Source organism: Bison bison, unplaced genomic scaffold, assembly GCF_000754665.1.
Source record: "Bison bison bison isolate TAMUID 2011002044 unplaced genomic scaffold, Bison_UMD1.0 scf7180017864043, whole genome shotgun sequence".
NCBI classification, from domain to species: domain Eukaryota; kingdom Metazoa; phylum Chordata; class Mammalia; order Artiodactyla; family Bovidae; genus Bison; species Bison bison.
The window spans coordinates 3,264,932-3,282,177 of record NW_011494615.1 but is presented as its reverse complement, the minus strand read 5'-3'; the positions used below and the strand labels follow the sequence as shown (position 1 = coordinate 3,282,177).

Below are 17,246 nucleotides of genomic sequence, written 5' to 3'. Positions count from 1 at the left end.
ATTAGGAAGCAATCATCAAGCACATTTGTAATGTTTTGTTTCTTATATGAGTGTTTATTATGTTATTGTCTCTGGGGGGATTATCTTTGGTTGCATTATTTTTATACTTTTTGAATGTCTGGAAAAACCCTTTAAACAGCAACAGGCAATTAGTCACAGGGGATAAATGAGGTGATGGAGGAAGTGCAAAGGCCTGTGGAAGTGGAGAGTAATTGGCCTGGCCTCCAGGGAGAGAGAAGAGCCAACATTTAAAGGAGAAAGTGGGGAACGTCTTGCAGCCAGAGGTAGTAACTTGTGTGAAGCCTGGAAGCCGAGCATATTCAAGAGCCTGGCAATGTTGTGTGCTGCAGTCGGGGGAAGGAGGGTGGGGTTGTGCCCAGCACCTGTCTTTAGCCCAGCTTGGGGGTCCGGCCCACAGGTCACCAGAGGACCCCCACTAGATTTGCTGCCATGGATGCAGTGGGCCCTGTGTGCCCTCTGGATTGGGGGCTTTGCAGAGTATGCAGCTGCCGATGCTGCTGCAGGTGGGCGGGGGGAGGGGGAGGTGTGGGCATCGTTGGCACCAGCATGGGCCCTGCCACAGCGTTTCCATCCCATTCCCTCAGCCCCACCTCTCGCTAGCAGAGCTGCTGAGACAAGACAGAGACATGGGCAGGAAGCTGCGCTCCTAGTTTCTCCAAAGTGGTCCCCGAGTTTTGCACGAAAACCACCTGGGACAAAGGGGGTGGTTAAAACACAGATCCTGCCCCCACTCCAGTTGGCAGGGTCTGGGCTGGGCCCAGGAATAGGCATGTCTAGCATCACCCTCCCGCCCCACTCCAGCACACACGGTGATTCTGACATGCCTGGGGTCGCAGGGAGGCACCCAGAGCTCCGGGTGTGGGCCGAGCCCCTCCCTGCGCACTGGCTGCCAGTCTGTGCCCGCCCCCCCTCCAGCCCAGGGGCCTGGGGCGGTTCAGCAGCAGCTGCCTCCTGGGCACAGGTTCGGGGCGCGGGGAGGCCGAGACGCGGGAGTGCATCTACTACAACGCCAACTGGGAGCTGGAGCGCACCAACCAGAGCGGCCTGGAGCGCTGTGAGGGCGAGCGGGAACAAGCGGCTGCACTGCTACGCCTCCTGGCGCAACAGCTCAGGCACCATCGAGCTCGTCAAGAAAGGCTGCTGGCTGGACGACTTCAACTGCTACGACAGGTGCCGGCACCCCCGAGGCCGGGAGTCTGGAGTCCACACGGGCTGTCGCCGGGTCCCAGCCCTCCCGGGTTTTGAGGTCCCCAGTGATGCTGGAGGGGTTGTCCCCGCCTTGGATCTGCGTCCCGCTTCCGGGGAGCCCGACCCCCACGGTTCCCCATAGGATCTCTGTCTGTGGGGAGGGCTTTGGCTGGGCCGCCCTGGGAGTCTGTTCCTCAGCCGAGTTGTGGATGGGAAACTGTGCCTCCAGGCAGGAGTGCGTGGCCACCGAGGAGAACCCCCAGGTGTACTTCTGCTGCTGCGAAGGCAACTTCTGCAACGAGCGCTTCACCCACCTGCCCGAGGCGGGCGGCCCAGAAGGTGAGGGCGTGGGGGGAGCAGATGTGGGCCGGCTTTGGCCCCCAGATGCTCAGCTTCTGCGTGGGGTGGGGAGCGGCTGCAGGGGTCTCTGGTCTGGCTCTGGAGGTGCGCAGGTAGGCGCACTGTGTGACGCTGGGCTCCGTGTGTCCCCTAGTCACGTACGAGCCACCCCCGACAGCCCCCACCCTGCTCACTGTGCTGGCCTACTCGCTGCTGCCCGTCGGGGGCCTCTCCCTCATCGCCCTGCTGGCCTTCTGGATGTACCGACATCGCAAGCCCCCCTACGGCCACGTGGACATCCACGAGGTGAGACGGGGGTGGCTCGGGGTGGGGCGGGGTAGATCCTATTACGGCCAGATCCTGTTAAGCCCTGGATCTCCCTAGGACCCTGGACCTCCACCCCCGTCCCCTCTGGTGGGCCTGAAGCCTCTGCAACTGCTGGAGATCAAGGCTCGGGGGCGCTTTGGTTGTGTCTGGAAGGCGCAGCTCATGAACGACTTCGTGGCTGTCAAGATCTTCCCACTCCAGGTGTGTGTCTGCCTGTGGTGGGGGGAGTCTCCAGGTCATCTGGCTGGGGCCTGAGCCCTCTTGCCCAAGAGCAGTCCATACCCTGTGTAAGCGGGGTGAGAGGAATGGGCCCCATTGCGGGTGGCGGGCCTAGGGTAGAGCTTTGTGAAACCTTGATTTGCAGAACTTCAGTCCACCCTGGTTTTCAGGGTTTTGCTTTGATATCAGGTTCTGCTTAGAGGCCCTGGACACAGGCTAACGGAGCCATTGCCCAGGACACTTGGCAGAACCAGGCCTGCTCTGCTTCTCGTTGGTTGGGTGGTCCTGGGCCACTCATTTCTGTCACTCTGGACCTCAGTGCCCCCTGTCGTAAATCAGGTGCTGGCCTTAGTGATCTCAGGGCTCACCGCTGGCCTGTGGTCCTTGGCCCGGCTCAGTCCTGCCCTGCCCCCTGACAGGCTGAGGTTGGGAGCGGGTGGGAAGCTGCCAGGCGGCGTGGCTGCGGTGGGGTTCAGCTGCGCCTCCCTGCTTCAGGACAAGCAGTCGTGGCAGAGTGAGAGGGAGATCTTCAGCACGCCTGGTATGAAGCACGAGAACCTGCTGCAGTTCATTGCCGCTGAGAAGCGAGGCTCCAGCCTGGAGGCAGAGCTGTGGCTCATCACGGCCTTCCACGACAAGGTGAGCCTTGCCCTGCGGACCCTGCTCCCGCGGGAGGTGACCATGGACCCACCGTGGCCTTCCCCCGAGGTCCCCCTCCACGGGTGTGGACACGAGGGTCTGCAGGAAGAGCCCCTCTCCCTGGGATCAGTTCTTGCAAACAGGAGTAGTGACTTCATGATTATCACTGTCTGACATCACCCGCTTCCCAGCCCCTCCTGGCCTCGTCAGTGCCAACCTTCTGGTGGGGAGCTCAGCCATCTGACCCACAGGTACTGCCCTCCAGGGGCAGGGCTGGGTCCTGCCCGCGTGCCCAGAGCCTGTGCTGTCTCCCGTAGGGCTCCCTCACGGATTACCTCAAGGGGAACATCATCACATGGAACGAACTGTGTCACGTGGCAGAGACGATGTCTAGAGGCCTCTCATACCTACACGAGGATGTGCCCTGGTGCCGGGGCGAGGGCCACAAGCCATCTATTGCCCACAGGTACCTGGGTTAGCAGTTGCCCTCTCTTCTCTTGACCTGGAGCCACAGAGAGGGTTAGAGGTTGAGGGCAGGGCCCGGTGGGGGTGGTTCTCAGTTTCATAAACATGCTTAGCCGCTCTGTGGTGTGTCAGGGGCAACCCTGGCGCTTCCCCTGATTTCCACCCTTGTCTGCTCAGGCTGTGGTCTTGCAAGCTGGTTCTCTGGTGCCCTCCAGTGGCCACAGAAGGAAGTGCTGATTCTGTCCCTGGTTGGAGTTCTGTGCGTTGATCCTTGCTGTATTAGAGCATACATATCCTGTTAACTGTCAGAGTGACGACGTGTGTATACGTGTGTATGTAGCCTCTGGAAAACTCTGTAGTCCTGGGAGAATGAGCTTTAAGAAAGGCAAATAACGGATTATTATGAAAGGAATGTTGACCTTGCAGATCCCCTGAAACAGTCTCGGGGATTCTTTGGAGTCCTTGGATGGTGCTTTGAGAGCCAGTCTGTTTGTTACCTTATCACAGTGGCAGGCACTACTCTAGACACTCCGAAATGCCAAGTCCTTTAAGCCTCCTAACTGCTCTGTGACATAAGTACTATTTTCCCCAGCCCTTCTTACAGGTGAAGGAACAGCAGCACAGAAAAGATGACCTAGTTTAGTGTGGGAGGGAGGCTCCTCTCTGACTGTGAGGGAGCCTCAGATTCTGGGGTTCAAAGCTGCAGGGCCACAGTGGGCATAACATGAATGACATAGGGCATTGACTGTAGGAAATTACCGTTTCTGTAGGTCAAACACGGTTGAATGCTGACTCTTCATTGGGTCCAGGCTAACAATAGTGCATAGTAAGTGTGCCGGGGTGGCTCGTCTGTCAGTTTAGTCCTCAGAGTAAGGCTGAGACAGGCATGAGGAAGTTGAGGACCTGCTAGGGAAAGGCAGGGCTGAGCGCAACCCCAGCGCCCACTGCACCACCTCCAGAGCAGCCCGAACCTCTGGGGCAGCAGTCCCCAACCTTTTGGCAGCAGGGACCAGTTTTGTGGAAGACAGTTTTTCTATGGACTGGGGTGAGGGTGGTTTCAGGTTGATTTAAACATGTTACATTTCAGTGTACTTTATTTTTATTATTACTGTATTAGCTCCACCTCAGATCATCAGGCATTAGATCGTGGAGGTTGGGGACCTCTGCTCTGGGGCCTGCTCAGAATCAGGCAAATTCATTGAAACTTCTCTTTTCACTTACATCCCAAACGGTGTAAATTCTTGCCAGGAAACACATCCCCAGCTGCAGTGCCCCTCCTCAAACCCTCTGAGAATGTGAGGGCTGGCCTTTGATGCTGGGGACTAGACGGGGGTTGGCGTTGCTGTGACAGCTCTGGTCGGAGTGCAGTTAGGGATTCTCACACTGACGGAGGGGAGTGTCCTAAAGCTGCCTGCCTGTGTGGCTTCGTGGAACTCCAACCTGGTGCAGACCCTGCTCCCCACAGGGTGGGATGGGCCCCGGCTTAGGGCTCTGGGAGTCCAGGTGGGAAGGCAGGAGCAAGGTCGATCGGACCACAGGTTCGGCTCCCTCTCAGTCCACTGTCTCCACAGGGACTTTAAGAGCAAGAATGTATTGCTGAAGAGTGACCTCACTGCTGTGCTGGCTGACTTTGGCCTGGCTGTTCGGTTTGAGCCAGGGAAACCTCCGGGGGACACTCACGGGCAGGTGACGAGCCTCAGGGGATAGAAGACAAGGGTGGACATTGCCTTTCTGGTGTCAGCTGGCAGGGGACAGGGGTCACCCCGTGAGCTCAGAGTTGTCTGAGAACCCTAGGGGCTATGCTCTCATTTCACCAGTGGGGAGGTGAGGCCTGGAGGGTGGCATGGCTTCCTGCGCTGGTCAGCGAGAAACAGATTTCCCTTCCCTCTTTCAGTAATTATTAAACAAGATAAAAATAAGATAAATAAATAAGTGTATATTAAGAATCCAAATCAAAAACCTGGAGAAAAAGTAACCTTAAGTTAAACCTGAGCAGATCATCACAAAACAACTGCTGTTAATATTTTGAACTATTCTCCCCCTTCTATTTTTGGTGGCAGTCTCAGTAAAATACACATTATCTGTGGAGCCCCTTGTGGTGTTGATGGAGTAAAGAGGCAGCGGTTCTGTGGTAGATTACTACTGTCTGGAGTCATATTCGCAGTCGTCATTGCATCGTGCCCCTTGTAGGCTCCCCGCCCCCTCCTCCCCACGACCATCGGGGACAGCTGTCATTGTTGATGACCCTGCTGTGCACACGGGCTGTAGCTCCCATGTCCTGTGAGTGCATCTCTACATGCTTAGTGACCACAGCCCCTCCCCTGTCCTCACGCAGGTGGGCACGCGGCGGTACATGGCCCCCGAGGTGCTCGAGGGAGCCATCAACTTCCAGAGAGACGCCTTTCTGCGCATCGACATGTACGCCATGGGGCTGGTGCTGTGGGAGCTCGTGTCCCGCTGCAAAGCTGCCGATGGTGAGCAGGGCAGGAGCCCCGAGCGTCCTGGGTGTGTGGTGGGGGAGAAGTGGGGCAGTCGGGTGACCCCCTCCCAACCCCACCTTGGGACTCACTCTCTCCTCCAGGACCTGTGGATGAGTACATGCTGCCTTTTGAGGAGGAGATCGGCCAGCACCCGTCACTGGAGGAGCTGCAGGAGGTGGTGGTGCACAAGAAGATGCGGCCCGCCATCAAGGATCACTGGCTGAAACACCCGGTGAGGGCCGGTGGGGGGCGCTGCGGAGGAGGCTGTGGGCACAGGATGCTGACGCCAGGAGGGGAGCTTCACCCAGCGTCCTGTGTGGCAGGGCCAGAGGGGAGGGCTCAGGCCGCAGGACCGGCCCCCCCTCACGCCGGGGCATTGCCTCCCTTCCACCTGGGGAGTGTCTGTGCGGGCTAGTGCTCTCCAATTGGGGCGGCGGCTCTGGTTTTGACCCCAGAGAGTGATGGGACCTGACACATGGGATGGAAGTCCTGGATCTGTCCATCAGTAGCTGGGTGACATCAGGCAAATTGCTTTAATTCTCTGAGCTCTTGTCTCCTCAGGGTAGTATTAGATTTAAGGAGTTGCTGTACTTCACTGGGCAGGACACCTATCACTTAAGTGTTTAATATGGCTTAGCTCTGATGAAGTAATTGCTTTTCCCTGCCCTCATCAAGTTTTTGAGCCTGGGCTGAGCTACGTGGCATCTGGGCCCCTCCAATCTGGGGACATGTACAAAAGACCCCAGCTGTGGAAACCGTTAACATTTCTTGGATATTTGCCTTGAGCTCCATTGAATCCTTTTCCCCTGGCACCCTAGGGTTAATTCAGAAGGACACCATTGGGGGCTAGCCCTCTTCCCACATGGTCAGGGGTTGACCTGTGGAGGTCAGGTTCTGCTGCCATGCTGCTTGCTCTGTGAAACCCAAGACTGCAAATGGAGAAAATTTAGGCACAGGGAGAGGGATGCGGGGCCTTACCTTCTGCCTCAGACTTTCAGTTTCTCAGGGCAGAGATGCTGCGGTTGCCAGTCCAGTTCTCTGATGTGGAACAGGTCCAGAGGGGTCTGAGTGTGGCCTAGTGCCAAGCAGGCCGGATTGTTCCTGGGTATGGATGGGCACTTTGCTCATCTTGCGGCCTTTTCCAGCTACACGCAGTTGGTTCCAGCACAGGGTGTCAGGCCACATTCCCTGGACTCTGGGGAGGTTCTGGGGGCCGTGGGGAAAAGGGTGGGATGAAGTCCCCCTCTGTCTCCACTGTAACTGCACATTGGGCCCCTGTGTGATTTGGGTTTTGCCTGAGATTTTGTTGCAGTGTCACCACTCCAAGGCAGGCAGCCCTGTGGGGCCCTGGACTCCCTTGTTGAGTACTGAGGTTCCGTGGCCCTTTCCTGGGGGCTGTGGAGGAGGCCGGTGGGCTCAGGATGCTGACTGCTGGCAGGGGAGCTTGCCCCAGACCCCTGTGGACAGGCCTGTGGGCTCAGTCCTCAGGAACATCACTGGTTTGCTTGTCCTCACTGAGGGCCACCAGCAAAGGCATGTGTTTCCCCTCTTCCGCCGGCATGCAGGGCCTGGCCCAGCTCTGCGTGACCATCGAGGAGTGCTGGGACCACGATGCAGAGGCTCGCCTGTCTGCGGGCTGTGTGGAGGAGCGAGTGTCCCTGATCCGGAGGTCGGTCAACGGCACTACCTCGGACTGTCTTGTCTCCCTGGTGACCTCCGTCACCAATGTGGACCTGCCCCCGAAGGAGTCGAGCATCTAAGCCCAGGACACGAGTGGATCTCCAGACTCAGTAGATCTGAAGAGGAAAGGAAAAAAAAACAAAAAAAAAGTTGTGTTTTGTTTTGGAAATCCCATAATACCAACAAACACATAAAATGCAGCTGCTATTTTACCTTGACTTTTTATTATTATTATAATTATTATAATTATTATTATTAATATTATTTTTTGGATTGGATCAGTTTTTACCAGCACATTGCTCTACTGTATCGCAAACAGCGGACACGTCAGCAGGCGTTGAGGTGCTGAGCTGTGAATGCAGAACCAGCGCCATGCTGAAGAGCCTCGGCCACCTCCCGCCCTTCGGGGTCCATTTTTCCCCGCTTTCTCTTTGTTTGTTGTCTCAGAACCTGTGACACAAAGAAACCCATCCTGTCTTAGGAAACTTAATGCTGCAAACTCTACCTAGAGGAACCTTTGAAGACTGTTACATAAGAACACATCTTCCTCATGGGAGGAGTTTCCCTCTGCCCTCATCCCCCTCCCGCCTCGCCTTTTACTGTGTTTTTCTCCCTTTTTAGACAGTTTAAGAAACAGCAGGCGTGTCTTTTCACGGATTAACGGGTGTTGTCCTGACCGAGGAAAAACTGGGCTGAGGATGAGGATGGTTTGGACTGGAGGGAAGGACGGAGCTGGGGGTGGGTTCTGGAGCAGAGTTACACTGGACTCGGGCACACTCGGAGCAACATCCTTTGCTATGAGACTACTTCTCAGGTAACCCGGAATCGAGGGGAAGGATCACATGAGGCCGAGCATGAACGGCAAGAGCGGGGTTTGGAGAAAGTCTGAAATCAGGTGTGGCTCTGGCCCATCTGTGTGCCCTGTCCAGTTTTTCTTTTCACCCATTTGGGCTTGGGCATAGGACACAATATTTTTTTCTACCCTGATTTTAAGGTTCGGCGAGGGTAGAAATCATCACGGTTTAGTGAGTACAGTCTTCATGAGACATTATACTGTAAATATCTATAATGGAGGAAAAGTTGAAATAGTTTCCTCCTGGAGCAGTTCAGGGAAATGGCCACGGGGGGGCGCCCTGCACAGCCGGGGCGAGAGGATTTCCTGGGTCTGGCCTGGCCAAGGCCTGTCTCTCTGGAGAGCCCCAGAGTCCTGCAGCGCTGGCTCTGTCTGTCCCTTTATGTAGCTTGTGGACACAGCTTTCTCCAGACCCCCTTACAAGAGGTGCATATTCGAAAAAACCGTTTCTCTGTTTTGCCATAACCTTGCTCTCGTCAGTGAATGTTCCTAATGCTGCTGTTTCAACCTTTGACTTTTTTTTTTTTTAATTTATGAAACATGCAAATTTTTAAAAGAAAAACAAAACACACACATCCACACAAACGCTTTGCTATGTGGCTTCCGAGGTTTAAATTTTGAAAAGTAAAAGAATTAAAACTTCACGACCACAGACCACCTCAAACCAGAAATACCTCAGAATTTTCTACTTGTGTAAGGTTTATTATATATTTTATTAGTTGTGTTGTCTCGTAGTAAGTATATTTTAATGTAAGTTGGCTTTTATGACAAGAAAGTTTAAAAGAAATAGAGAAAAAGAAAAAAAGTTGTGAGTCTTCTAGGGAATGCTCCCGTTTTTCGTTGATAACATCCCCTTGTAAATAATTGTCATCCACTGTGGGTTGGCTGTCTGGGCTGAGTCTGGGCATTCATCACTCTTATTGTGAAGGCGTTTCCTTCCCATTGCTTTAGACCATTTTATTTGAAAACTGGATCTCTTCACCTGGAGGGTAGGCGAGTTGGTGGGCAATGGGGGAGGTTGACTGGGGTGAGAAGGGGGGTTGCCTCCTCCTGAGTTTTTTGGAGGTTCCGCTGTTTCCCTCGACTTGAGAGGTCATTGTTCAGAATGACAGGCGACCCCACTTTAACCTGGGAAAACTGTGGCCTTTAGACCCCCATGAGGTAATTTTACTTGAGACTTAATTTCTTAAGCAAATCAGCGGTGGCGCGAGGGGAACTGACCGGCAGGTCCCTGGAGCCGCACTGCCCGGGCCGCCTGTGACGGCCGGGCCGGGTGGCGGGGGCGCTGGGCCCCCCAGGCTGGGTCCTCCTCTGCGTGTTTGGACACAGTGCTGTGGGAGGTGAGCTTTGCTTCATGGGTCAAAATGTGAGCTGGCCAGAGTGGCTCCAGGGACAGGTTTTTGTTTTTTTTAGTAAGTTATTTGTCTATTTCTTCTTCCTTTTCTTTTTAAAACTATTTTGTGCTGTGGTATTTTTTCTTCCCTCGGAATGATTTTTAACAGCAAAACAGGCCTTACAGCAGTTGCTTTTCTTTTCCACTTATTTCTTTCAGAAGCTTTAAAATATTTATTAAAAAGTGCCATATCTGGTTTCTCCAGCTTTTTCCTTATTTAGGTAGGCAGTGCTGGGCATCTCTACTTTTCAACCCTCAGAAGAAACAAATAAACCACTAAGAAATGTAGCTGATTTCCGACAGGAATGATCAGATCCCTGATCCTATCCTGTGTGGAACACTGAAGCCCAGCCTCTGTTTGGTTTTAGGTTTCCTCTGGGCAGTTTTTCTTTTGTGTGCTGGCTTGATTCTCCTGAGAGCAAGTTTTGCCCTGCTATGGGGCCTCTAGGCTGAGGCAGGGATTGGGGTCCCCCTCTGCTGGCCCTGTGCCCAGCCACTGTCACTTCCTCGGGGCCGTGGCACCAGAATGAGGTGTCAGGAATTGGCTCCCGGGTGGCGTGTCTTGGCAGAGGGCTTCTGGTGGCGTGCTGTGCCGAGTGTCCCTGCCCATGATCGTGGCCAGGAGAAGGTGGGCGTCTCTCTCCCGACATGCCGCTGGGGCCTGGGGGGCTCTTCTGCCTCTGATGAAGTCATCTTTGTCCTCACGAATCCTCTGGGGAGCCAGCCATCCGCGGCTCCAGCTTGTGCCGACAGGCTTGTGGGGCTCAGCCTGTGCTCATCTCCACAGATGCTTCACGCACTCTCCATTTCCAGGGAGCTCATATCACTCCTACATTTTTTTTCTCTTTCCCTCTAAGCTCTGTGGAAGAGTGCGAGCTGTGGAGTCTGGTCTCATCGTCCCTGCCCCGTTCAGGATAGGAGGGTGGCCAGGTCAGAGGACAGAAGTGGCCCAGGACCCCTGCCCCTTCCTCCAGAGTGTGCTGTTGTCCAGTCAGGCTCCTGGCTGTGGAGAGTGTCTTCTCTTTGGTCACTCGTGGAGAGGTCTCCACTCACTCCAGTGTTCTTTCTTGGAGAATCCCAGGGACAGAGCAGCCTAGTGGGCTGCCGTCTGTGGGGTCGCACAGAGTCGGACATGACTGAAGTGACTTAGCAGCAGCAGCAGGGGAGGTCTCCTGAGCCAGAGGGAGCCAGGAGTGAGCAAGGGAAGGAGGAGACACGTGGGGACAGAGGTCGCTGTGTCACAGTGTCCTGCAGAGGACTCTTCATCACAGGCCATGGAAGGGCATGGGCGTTAGCACATCCTGGGGCCATTGGTCCCTCCCCGGAGTCCTTCTCTGGTTGAATTACTTGGGGTGAGGGCCACAGCCAGGTCCTTCTGAGGAGGAAGGGAGACCCAGCCCGGTGGCAGTGGGGTAAGCGCCATGAGCCTGGTGTTCAGATGGACTTCTTGTTTTCTTGGCTCTCAGTAGGGACCCCAAGGGCTCAGTCCTGCTGGGGAGGCTTCCTTACACGTGCCAGCTGCTTCTGATGCAGACTTCATCCTGTCTGCAGGGGGCGGCATGTGTCCAGAAGAAGAGGGACCTTGTGCAGCCTCGGACAGCCTCAGGATGCTTGAGCCGCCCACTCTTGCTTTCTCAGCCAAGGGAAAAATTTGCTATCTCCAGGCCCAGAGGTGGTTCTCCCTCTGCCCCCAGGGACCAGGCCGACCCTCCTGTCATGGCCGGTCCCTGCCTTAGGGAGCTGAGCAGGGGATCCTGCAGTTCTCTGTCTCCTTTCTCTCCAGCTGGCCGCTGTGCTCTCCTCTTTGGGTGCTGGGGCTGCGTGTGTGACGTTTCCTCCATGGCAGGCCGAGCCGTGTACTGAGGGTCCACCATATGTCGTGTATGTAGAGCCCCATCCCGTGGACCCTGTACTCTGAACCATGAGGCCAGGGAGGGGGCTGTTCCATTGGGGTGGGTGGACTAGATGGCTCTCTTGAAAATGGAATTCTGCCTTTTCGAGAATACAATGTGAAGTTCCCAGCATCTGTTGGCAATACAGGGATTTCATGGTTTTTTTTTGAAGTAATATAGTGAGCGTACGTACGTAAGTTTTTAGAATTGGTACTAGAAGTGAAGGGGCTTCCCAGGTGGCGCAGTAGTAAAGAATCTCCTGCAATGCAAGAGACGTGGATTCAGTCCCTGGGTGGGGAAGATCCCCTGGAGTAGGAAATGGCAACCCACTCCAGGATTCTTGCCTGGAAAATTCCATGGACAGAGGAGCCGGGTGGGCTGTAGTCTGTGGGGTCGCAAAGAGTGGCATGTGACTGAGAATGCATCCTAGCAGTTGAACAGCCGGGCATTATCACAGAGAACTTGGCTTACTAAAAAAATACCTAACCTGGAAAGCATTTTCCGGGAGTTAACTCCGTTTGTCAGTCCCAGCTGTTGCTGAATCTTTGGAGAGATGGCCAGGCCTGCCTCAGACCTGACTCTACAAGAAGCACAGGGAACTGACTGACTACCCCCGCCCTCAACCCCATCCCACTCCCTCCCCTTTCGGTTCAGGGCAAGCGGCCAAAAAAGAAAAGGAGACAAGGTGGCTTTTTCTGGTCAATGCCTGTTTACAAAAGCTGGACTAGTATAATACTCAGCAGCTAATGTGTTCAGCCTAGGAATGATGAGTTCAAGTCTCAATCAGGAGTTATGTTTTAGGCAAAAAAACCGGCCCAGTGATTCCGTTGATGAACTGTTTGTTTTTCTTCTGAGTCTAGATTTGTAAACAATGAATTCAGGGTTATAGGCATGTTCTTTAAGTAAGATTCCTGACAGTTAATTTGCAACCAGCAATCCACCTATGAATGTATCCCAGACCTTTAGGAGGCTTGGGGAAGTTTTGTTTTTTTTTTAAAGAGGATTTAGTTTTGTAGTAAAAATAAATGGAATTTTAAAATGCACCCCTCCCCTTGGAAATTAATTCATGTGACTCAGCCACACTTGAAAAACAATTACAGTTGGCCCTCCGCATCCATGGGTTCCTCATTCTCGGGTTCATCCAACCTCGAATCAAAAATATTTGGGGGGAAAAATTACAGAAAGTTCCAAAAATCAAAACTTGAATTTGCCACTTCCTGGCAACTCTTTACATAGTACTTACATTATATTTACAACTCTTGACATAGTCTTTTATTAGGTATTATAAGTAATCTGGAGGTGATTTCAAATGTGCGTCATTTTATACAAGAGGTTTCTGTATCAGTGGATTTCGGATCTCCACCCTGCAACCCTCCATATAGAGGGATGACTGCAGTGGGTCCAGGAGAACTACAAATTACCATCAAGTAGAAGTCCAGATTATCTAGTGGGATATTTCGAGTATTCTTGTTTTAAACTCATTTTGTGTTCACTGTAAACTTTGGTTTGGACAGAATTTTGAATTGAAAGGATTTACCACTACTGAAAATTCTTACCCAGCTTTTACATCGTTGTGACGGTATCTTCCAGGTATGAATGAAGCAGGACTTTGTGATTGTGATCCTCCATGTATCCCTGTAGTGCCAAAACCAGTGAGATTTTATTTGCTCCTATGGCAGCTCGTAGCGATAAGACAAGTGTTTTTTCCTCATGAATTAAAACACATATTCTCTAAATGCCAGCATGTGGAGATGGGCTTTGCACTGCCCTTTCCAGGAGTGTCTTTGGATTGTCTGGAGCCTAGGCAATTCTGAGAACTACTGCAAGCCAACTACAGGACACTAAAGAAATATACACGCAGACGTGTGTGTGTGCAGTGGATTCTACAACTGTGGGCTTTTCTGGACATCCATAGAAACGCGTTTCCTTCACTTGTAAAGTTTACATTTTGAAGCTCACAGTTACAAAAAATAGGACCCATTAGCTCATGCTTTTCAGGCAGATGTGGATGGGTCTTTTTTTGCAAATGGAGGAGTCCTGTCTTGAGCCCTGGGAATTTCTGCTGTGGGTTGGGCGCGGGCTCATTCCTGGATTCTCCCAATCACGTTCGCATTGGAATGTTGTTAGGTAGCATTGTAAATAAAAGAATAGGTTATATAATAGAGATAACAACACTTGAAATTTTACTTTAAGAAATCTATAGCACTACATATATATTTAGTTATATCACCCAACAGATTTCTTCTGCACAGTGTGGAGATTGTTTTATACCACAGATTATTTTTATAAAGTCTAGTGAGTTTGAGTAAGAATGATTTTGTAATCAGAGTCATGAGCTTTACCTTTCAAGATAAGTGTACACTGGAGTGTGAGTGGTGTGGGGCTGTCCCTGAGCGCTCCTGCGGCTTCTCATTGATACACTGGCAGATTGCAGTCCACCGATGGGTCTTGTTTGGCCCAAAACTCCACTCGCAGACTGTCTGCATGAGGCAATCTGCCGAGGAGAGGGGCTGGGAGAGGCCAGAAGATCCTGCCGTGTGCTCTATGTACGTGCTTCCTCCTGAGGTTTCTTTTGAACAAATGGTTCTGAGGTGAATAATTCCTTTGTAAGTTACTCTCATGGGTGTAGTGGTGTGAAGGGGTTTCGGGGAACAGAAATGGTACCAGGGTGCAGATTAGGGTGGCTTGGGACTCGAGTAAGATTCAGGCAACAAATGGGTAAAACAAGGATTCGGTGATTGGAGAAATCTGCCAAACCGAATGATCTCAGACCAAACTATCCAGTTTTTCAGGAGAGAATTCTCTGTTCGGAAAGGGAGGGGCATGGTGTCTGGACACTGCGATCAGAGTAAATGGAGGGCTGCCCGGCCTGTCTGTCTGCTCTATTAAGGCTGCTGGGAGGCGAGAGGGGCTGGGCCGCTTGAGTCTAGCGAGCAACCCTGGAGCCCGCGGAGGAGGCTCCGAACCGTATGCCAGCAGGGCCTCTGCAAGGTTTTCCTGCTCTTCCTACAAAGGTCAGCATCACTGCCGTGATGTGGAAGGCGGTCTTTACCTGTTAGGTTTTTGGGTGGAGAGTGGATGGTCACTGGGGTGAGCCTTTCTGACGGGGTTGTATAAGATGTCAGGCATGTAGCTGATACTCTGTGTCCACAGTTGCTGAAGGCCTGGCTTCAGCTGCTGGGTTCAAAGGTGCGCTGGTCAGGACGGTGTTTCAGGAGAGTCTCTGATGTGTCTTGTTAAACCTGCTGTGCTTCTCTTCGGTCTGGCCGAGAGTTTTTACGCCACCCCTTTTATACTTGAATGAACTGAGTTTCGGCGGATCCAGGAGCACTCTGGGCATCGCCCCTCGGCGCTTGCCTGTTCCCCATCACAGAACGTTTGTCTGCCCTCCAGCCACACGTCTTGGAATGTAATTCTGTTGTGCCTTTGTTTTTGTCACCCGCCTCCCCCCAAAAGCAACTGCTGTAAGCTTTTTTCTACTTGTCTTTTCTAGCCAGAAATCCCACCTTTTTCCTTTTTCCCAGCTGTATTTTCTGGATGCAGTTCTGTGCTCCAGGTGTGTTAAGAACCAGTTACCTCAGACCTCATGTTGGAACAGTGTCACCGTCTGGGTCCTCTCGAAACTGCAGGCTTGCGACACGCACACACGCACGCGGGAACCCTGCCGAGTATGGGTACTCGTTTGTTTTACAGTAAAACTCTTCGCAAGGATTGAAAAAAAAGGGGCTTCTGGCAAGCTCTTCGCGGCCCTGTGGTGGGATGGGTCTTGAGTGTCATCTGAACGGTGCTTCCCGTGCTCCACTCTGAATCCTGCCATTTTCAGTATTCTCGTGTCTGAATAGGCAAGGTGATTCAGTAGGTTGGCCTTGTTCACAAACGAGTTCTGAAAATGAGCTCTTTGTAACACACATCCAGTCGCTAAAGCTCAAGTGTAGAACATTCCCTTAAATGGCAGGATCGAACCCCCCACCCACCCCATCCACCGCAGTGCATTTTGGGAAGATGTCTGTAGCATACGTTGCTGTGAAATTAGGCCTTGCGGGTTATGGCTGTTTGTCATTTTGATGTATTTTAAATAAATATATATATATATTTTTAAAGAGACTTTTTTTTTTTTTTAAACCAGTTCAGAAAGTTTAATTAACCAGCAGTCACCACATCTGAATTTGCGTCTCCAGGGCGTAGATGGCATACCAAGATTAAAGTGGTAACTCGGCCCTTGTGAGGCCCTTGTGAGCGTGGGCTGCCTGCCTGGCCGGGGCTGCTGGTCGTGGGACAGCAGGGTCAGCGTGTCCCCGCTGGGTCCCAACGCAGCCCTCAGAGTGCGCGCTCTGCTTTCTGCAGGGGCTTTAGCTGAGGCTTTCTCAGAGCACTGCCACAAGTTAAGTGTCTGTTTCGCCAAATAGTTTTTCCATAAGCGAGAAACGCACTCATAGAAATCTTACCAGCAGCGGCAGAGGTGAGAGTAGGATGAGGCAACAGCTGGAGTTTGAGTTGGAAGGTGTCCAGGTCATTTTCGAGAGGCCGTCTGAGAGCCAGTGACCATGCAGAGATTCTTAGGAGACCTCATCTGAGAGCCTGACGACCTCCTAGGAGAGGAAGACTTGTTAAAATGCCAGCGTCTTTTTTCCTCCCCCCTCCATTTTATTTTTCTTCTAGAATTCTGTAAAAATGCAAAAGTAAATTGGGTGGTACTTGAGAATTGGGGGGGTGAGGGTTACCGCAGATGAGAAACATACTTTGAGATTTCAGTTCCACACCACAAATCCACATGATGCCATTTTTCAACTGTACAAAAAGAATCTGCTTATGAATTTGACATATTTATGGTAGCATCAAAGGCCAAATTTTCCATGTGTTAACATTTTTCCACATTTGTCCTTGAATCTGAATAACTTCATACAGTACTGTAAATTCAACTTATATTGAGTTTGATGTCAGTTCTTGTGAAAAGAGCTTCTGCTTGCAACAGACACACAGTTAAAGAACACAGCAGGGTACATTTGCAGGACCAATTTTGGAACCAATAGATGTCACCTCTCATTTGCCATCGTAATATATCAGTTTTACCAGCTCCTTCTAAATGTTTGTATTATTGTAAGGGAAAGACAGAAAACCCTAAGACTTGTCTAATACCTTTGTGGAGAATGTGTGTGTTGGGTTTAGGATGGATAGCAAAGTCTTCTTGAGCTGTGTTATCTAACTTGTATATAAAACTGTAATTAAAAGTTTGGATTCACCTGTTTCTCGCCGTTTACAATGATGAATAATTTGCAAACTCTGGAAATGTGACTAGGATATGATTTCAGACAGTAGAAGTTGAGGAAGCTCTTCAAGTGCTAAAACTAAAGACTTCTTGTTTTTGGCTCAAATTCAATAAGTACTGTGTACCAGGATATGTGAGATGTAAATGTAATAGGTCACTTTTCACCCTTGTAGCTATACAATAAAAATTTTGTAGAACAGAAATAGATTGTACTACTGAATTAACAAAAGTTATACTAAAGTATCATGTTTAAAATATATATATATATACACACACAGAGTTAAGCTTGTTGCTGTTACCCTGTCTGGATTTGAAAAGTGTGCTGCTTTATATATATATATATTATATATATATATAATATATATATATATATAAAATACACACACCTATATATATATATTAAATACCCGCACACACCTAAAATGGCCTAAAGCAGACATCCATGTAATTACAGTTGCAAGATGGAGACATTTTAGAGCGAACA

The 17,246-nt window shown here is 51.5% G+C and overlaps 1 protein-coding gene across 1 annotated transcript; it reads left to right on the top strand.

Annotated features, from left to right (window-relative positions):
• Positions 1 to 1,212: 1,212 nt before the first annotated feature.
• ACVR2B (activin A receptor, type IIB) lies at positions 1,213 to 11,777 on the top strand. The gene is made up of 9 exons (XM_010835500.1): positions 1,213 to 1,548; positions 1,703 to 1,854; positions 1,933 to 2,076; positions 2,590 to 2,733; positions 3,051 to 3,199; positions 4,770 to 4,884; positions 5,534 to 5,672; positions 5,780 to 5,910; positions 7,244 to 11,777. Exons 1-9 carry the CDS (start codon positions 1,278 to 1,280, stop codon positions 7,436 to 7,438), a joined length of 1,440 nt encoding a protein of 479 aa, XP_010833802.1. The 5' UTR covers positions 1,213 to 1,277; the 3' UTR covers positions 7,439 to 11,777.
• The last annotated feature ends 5,469 nt before the right edge of the window (positions 11,778 to 17,246 follow it).

Bases quoted from the DNA above. Each gene is read 5' to 3' on its own strand.
- ACVR2B (XM_010835500.1), top strand. From the start codon at position 1,278: ATGCTGGAGGGGTTGTCCCCGCCTTGGATCTGCGTCCCGCTTCCGGGG. The intron at 1,549-1,702 runs GTGAGGGCGTGG...TGTGTCCCCTAG, and splicing joins CGAGGCGGGCGGCCCAGAAG to TCACGTACGAGCCACCCCCG. The intron at 1,855-1,932 runs GTGAGACGGGGG...GGATCTCCCTAG, and splicing joins GCCACGTGGACATCCACGAG to GACCCTGGACCTCCACCCCC.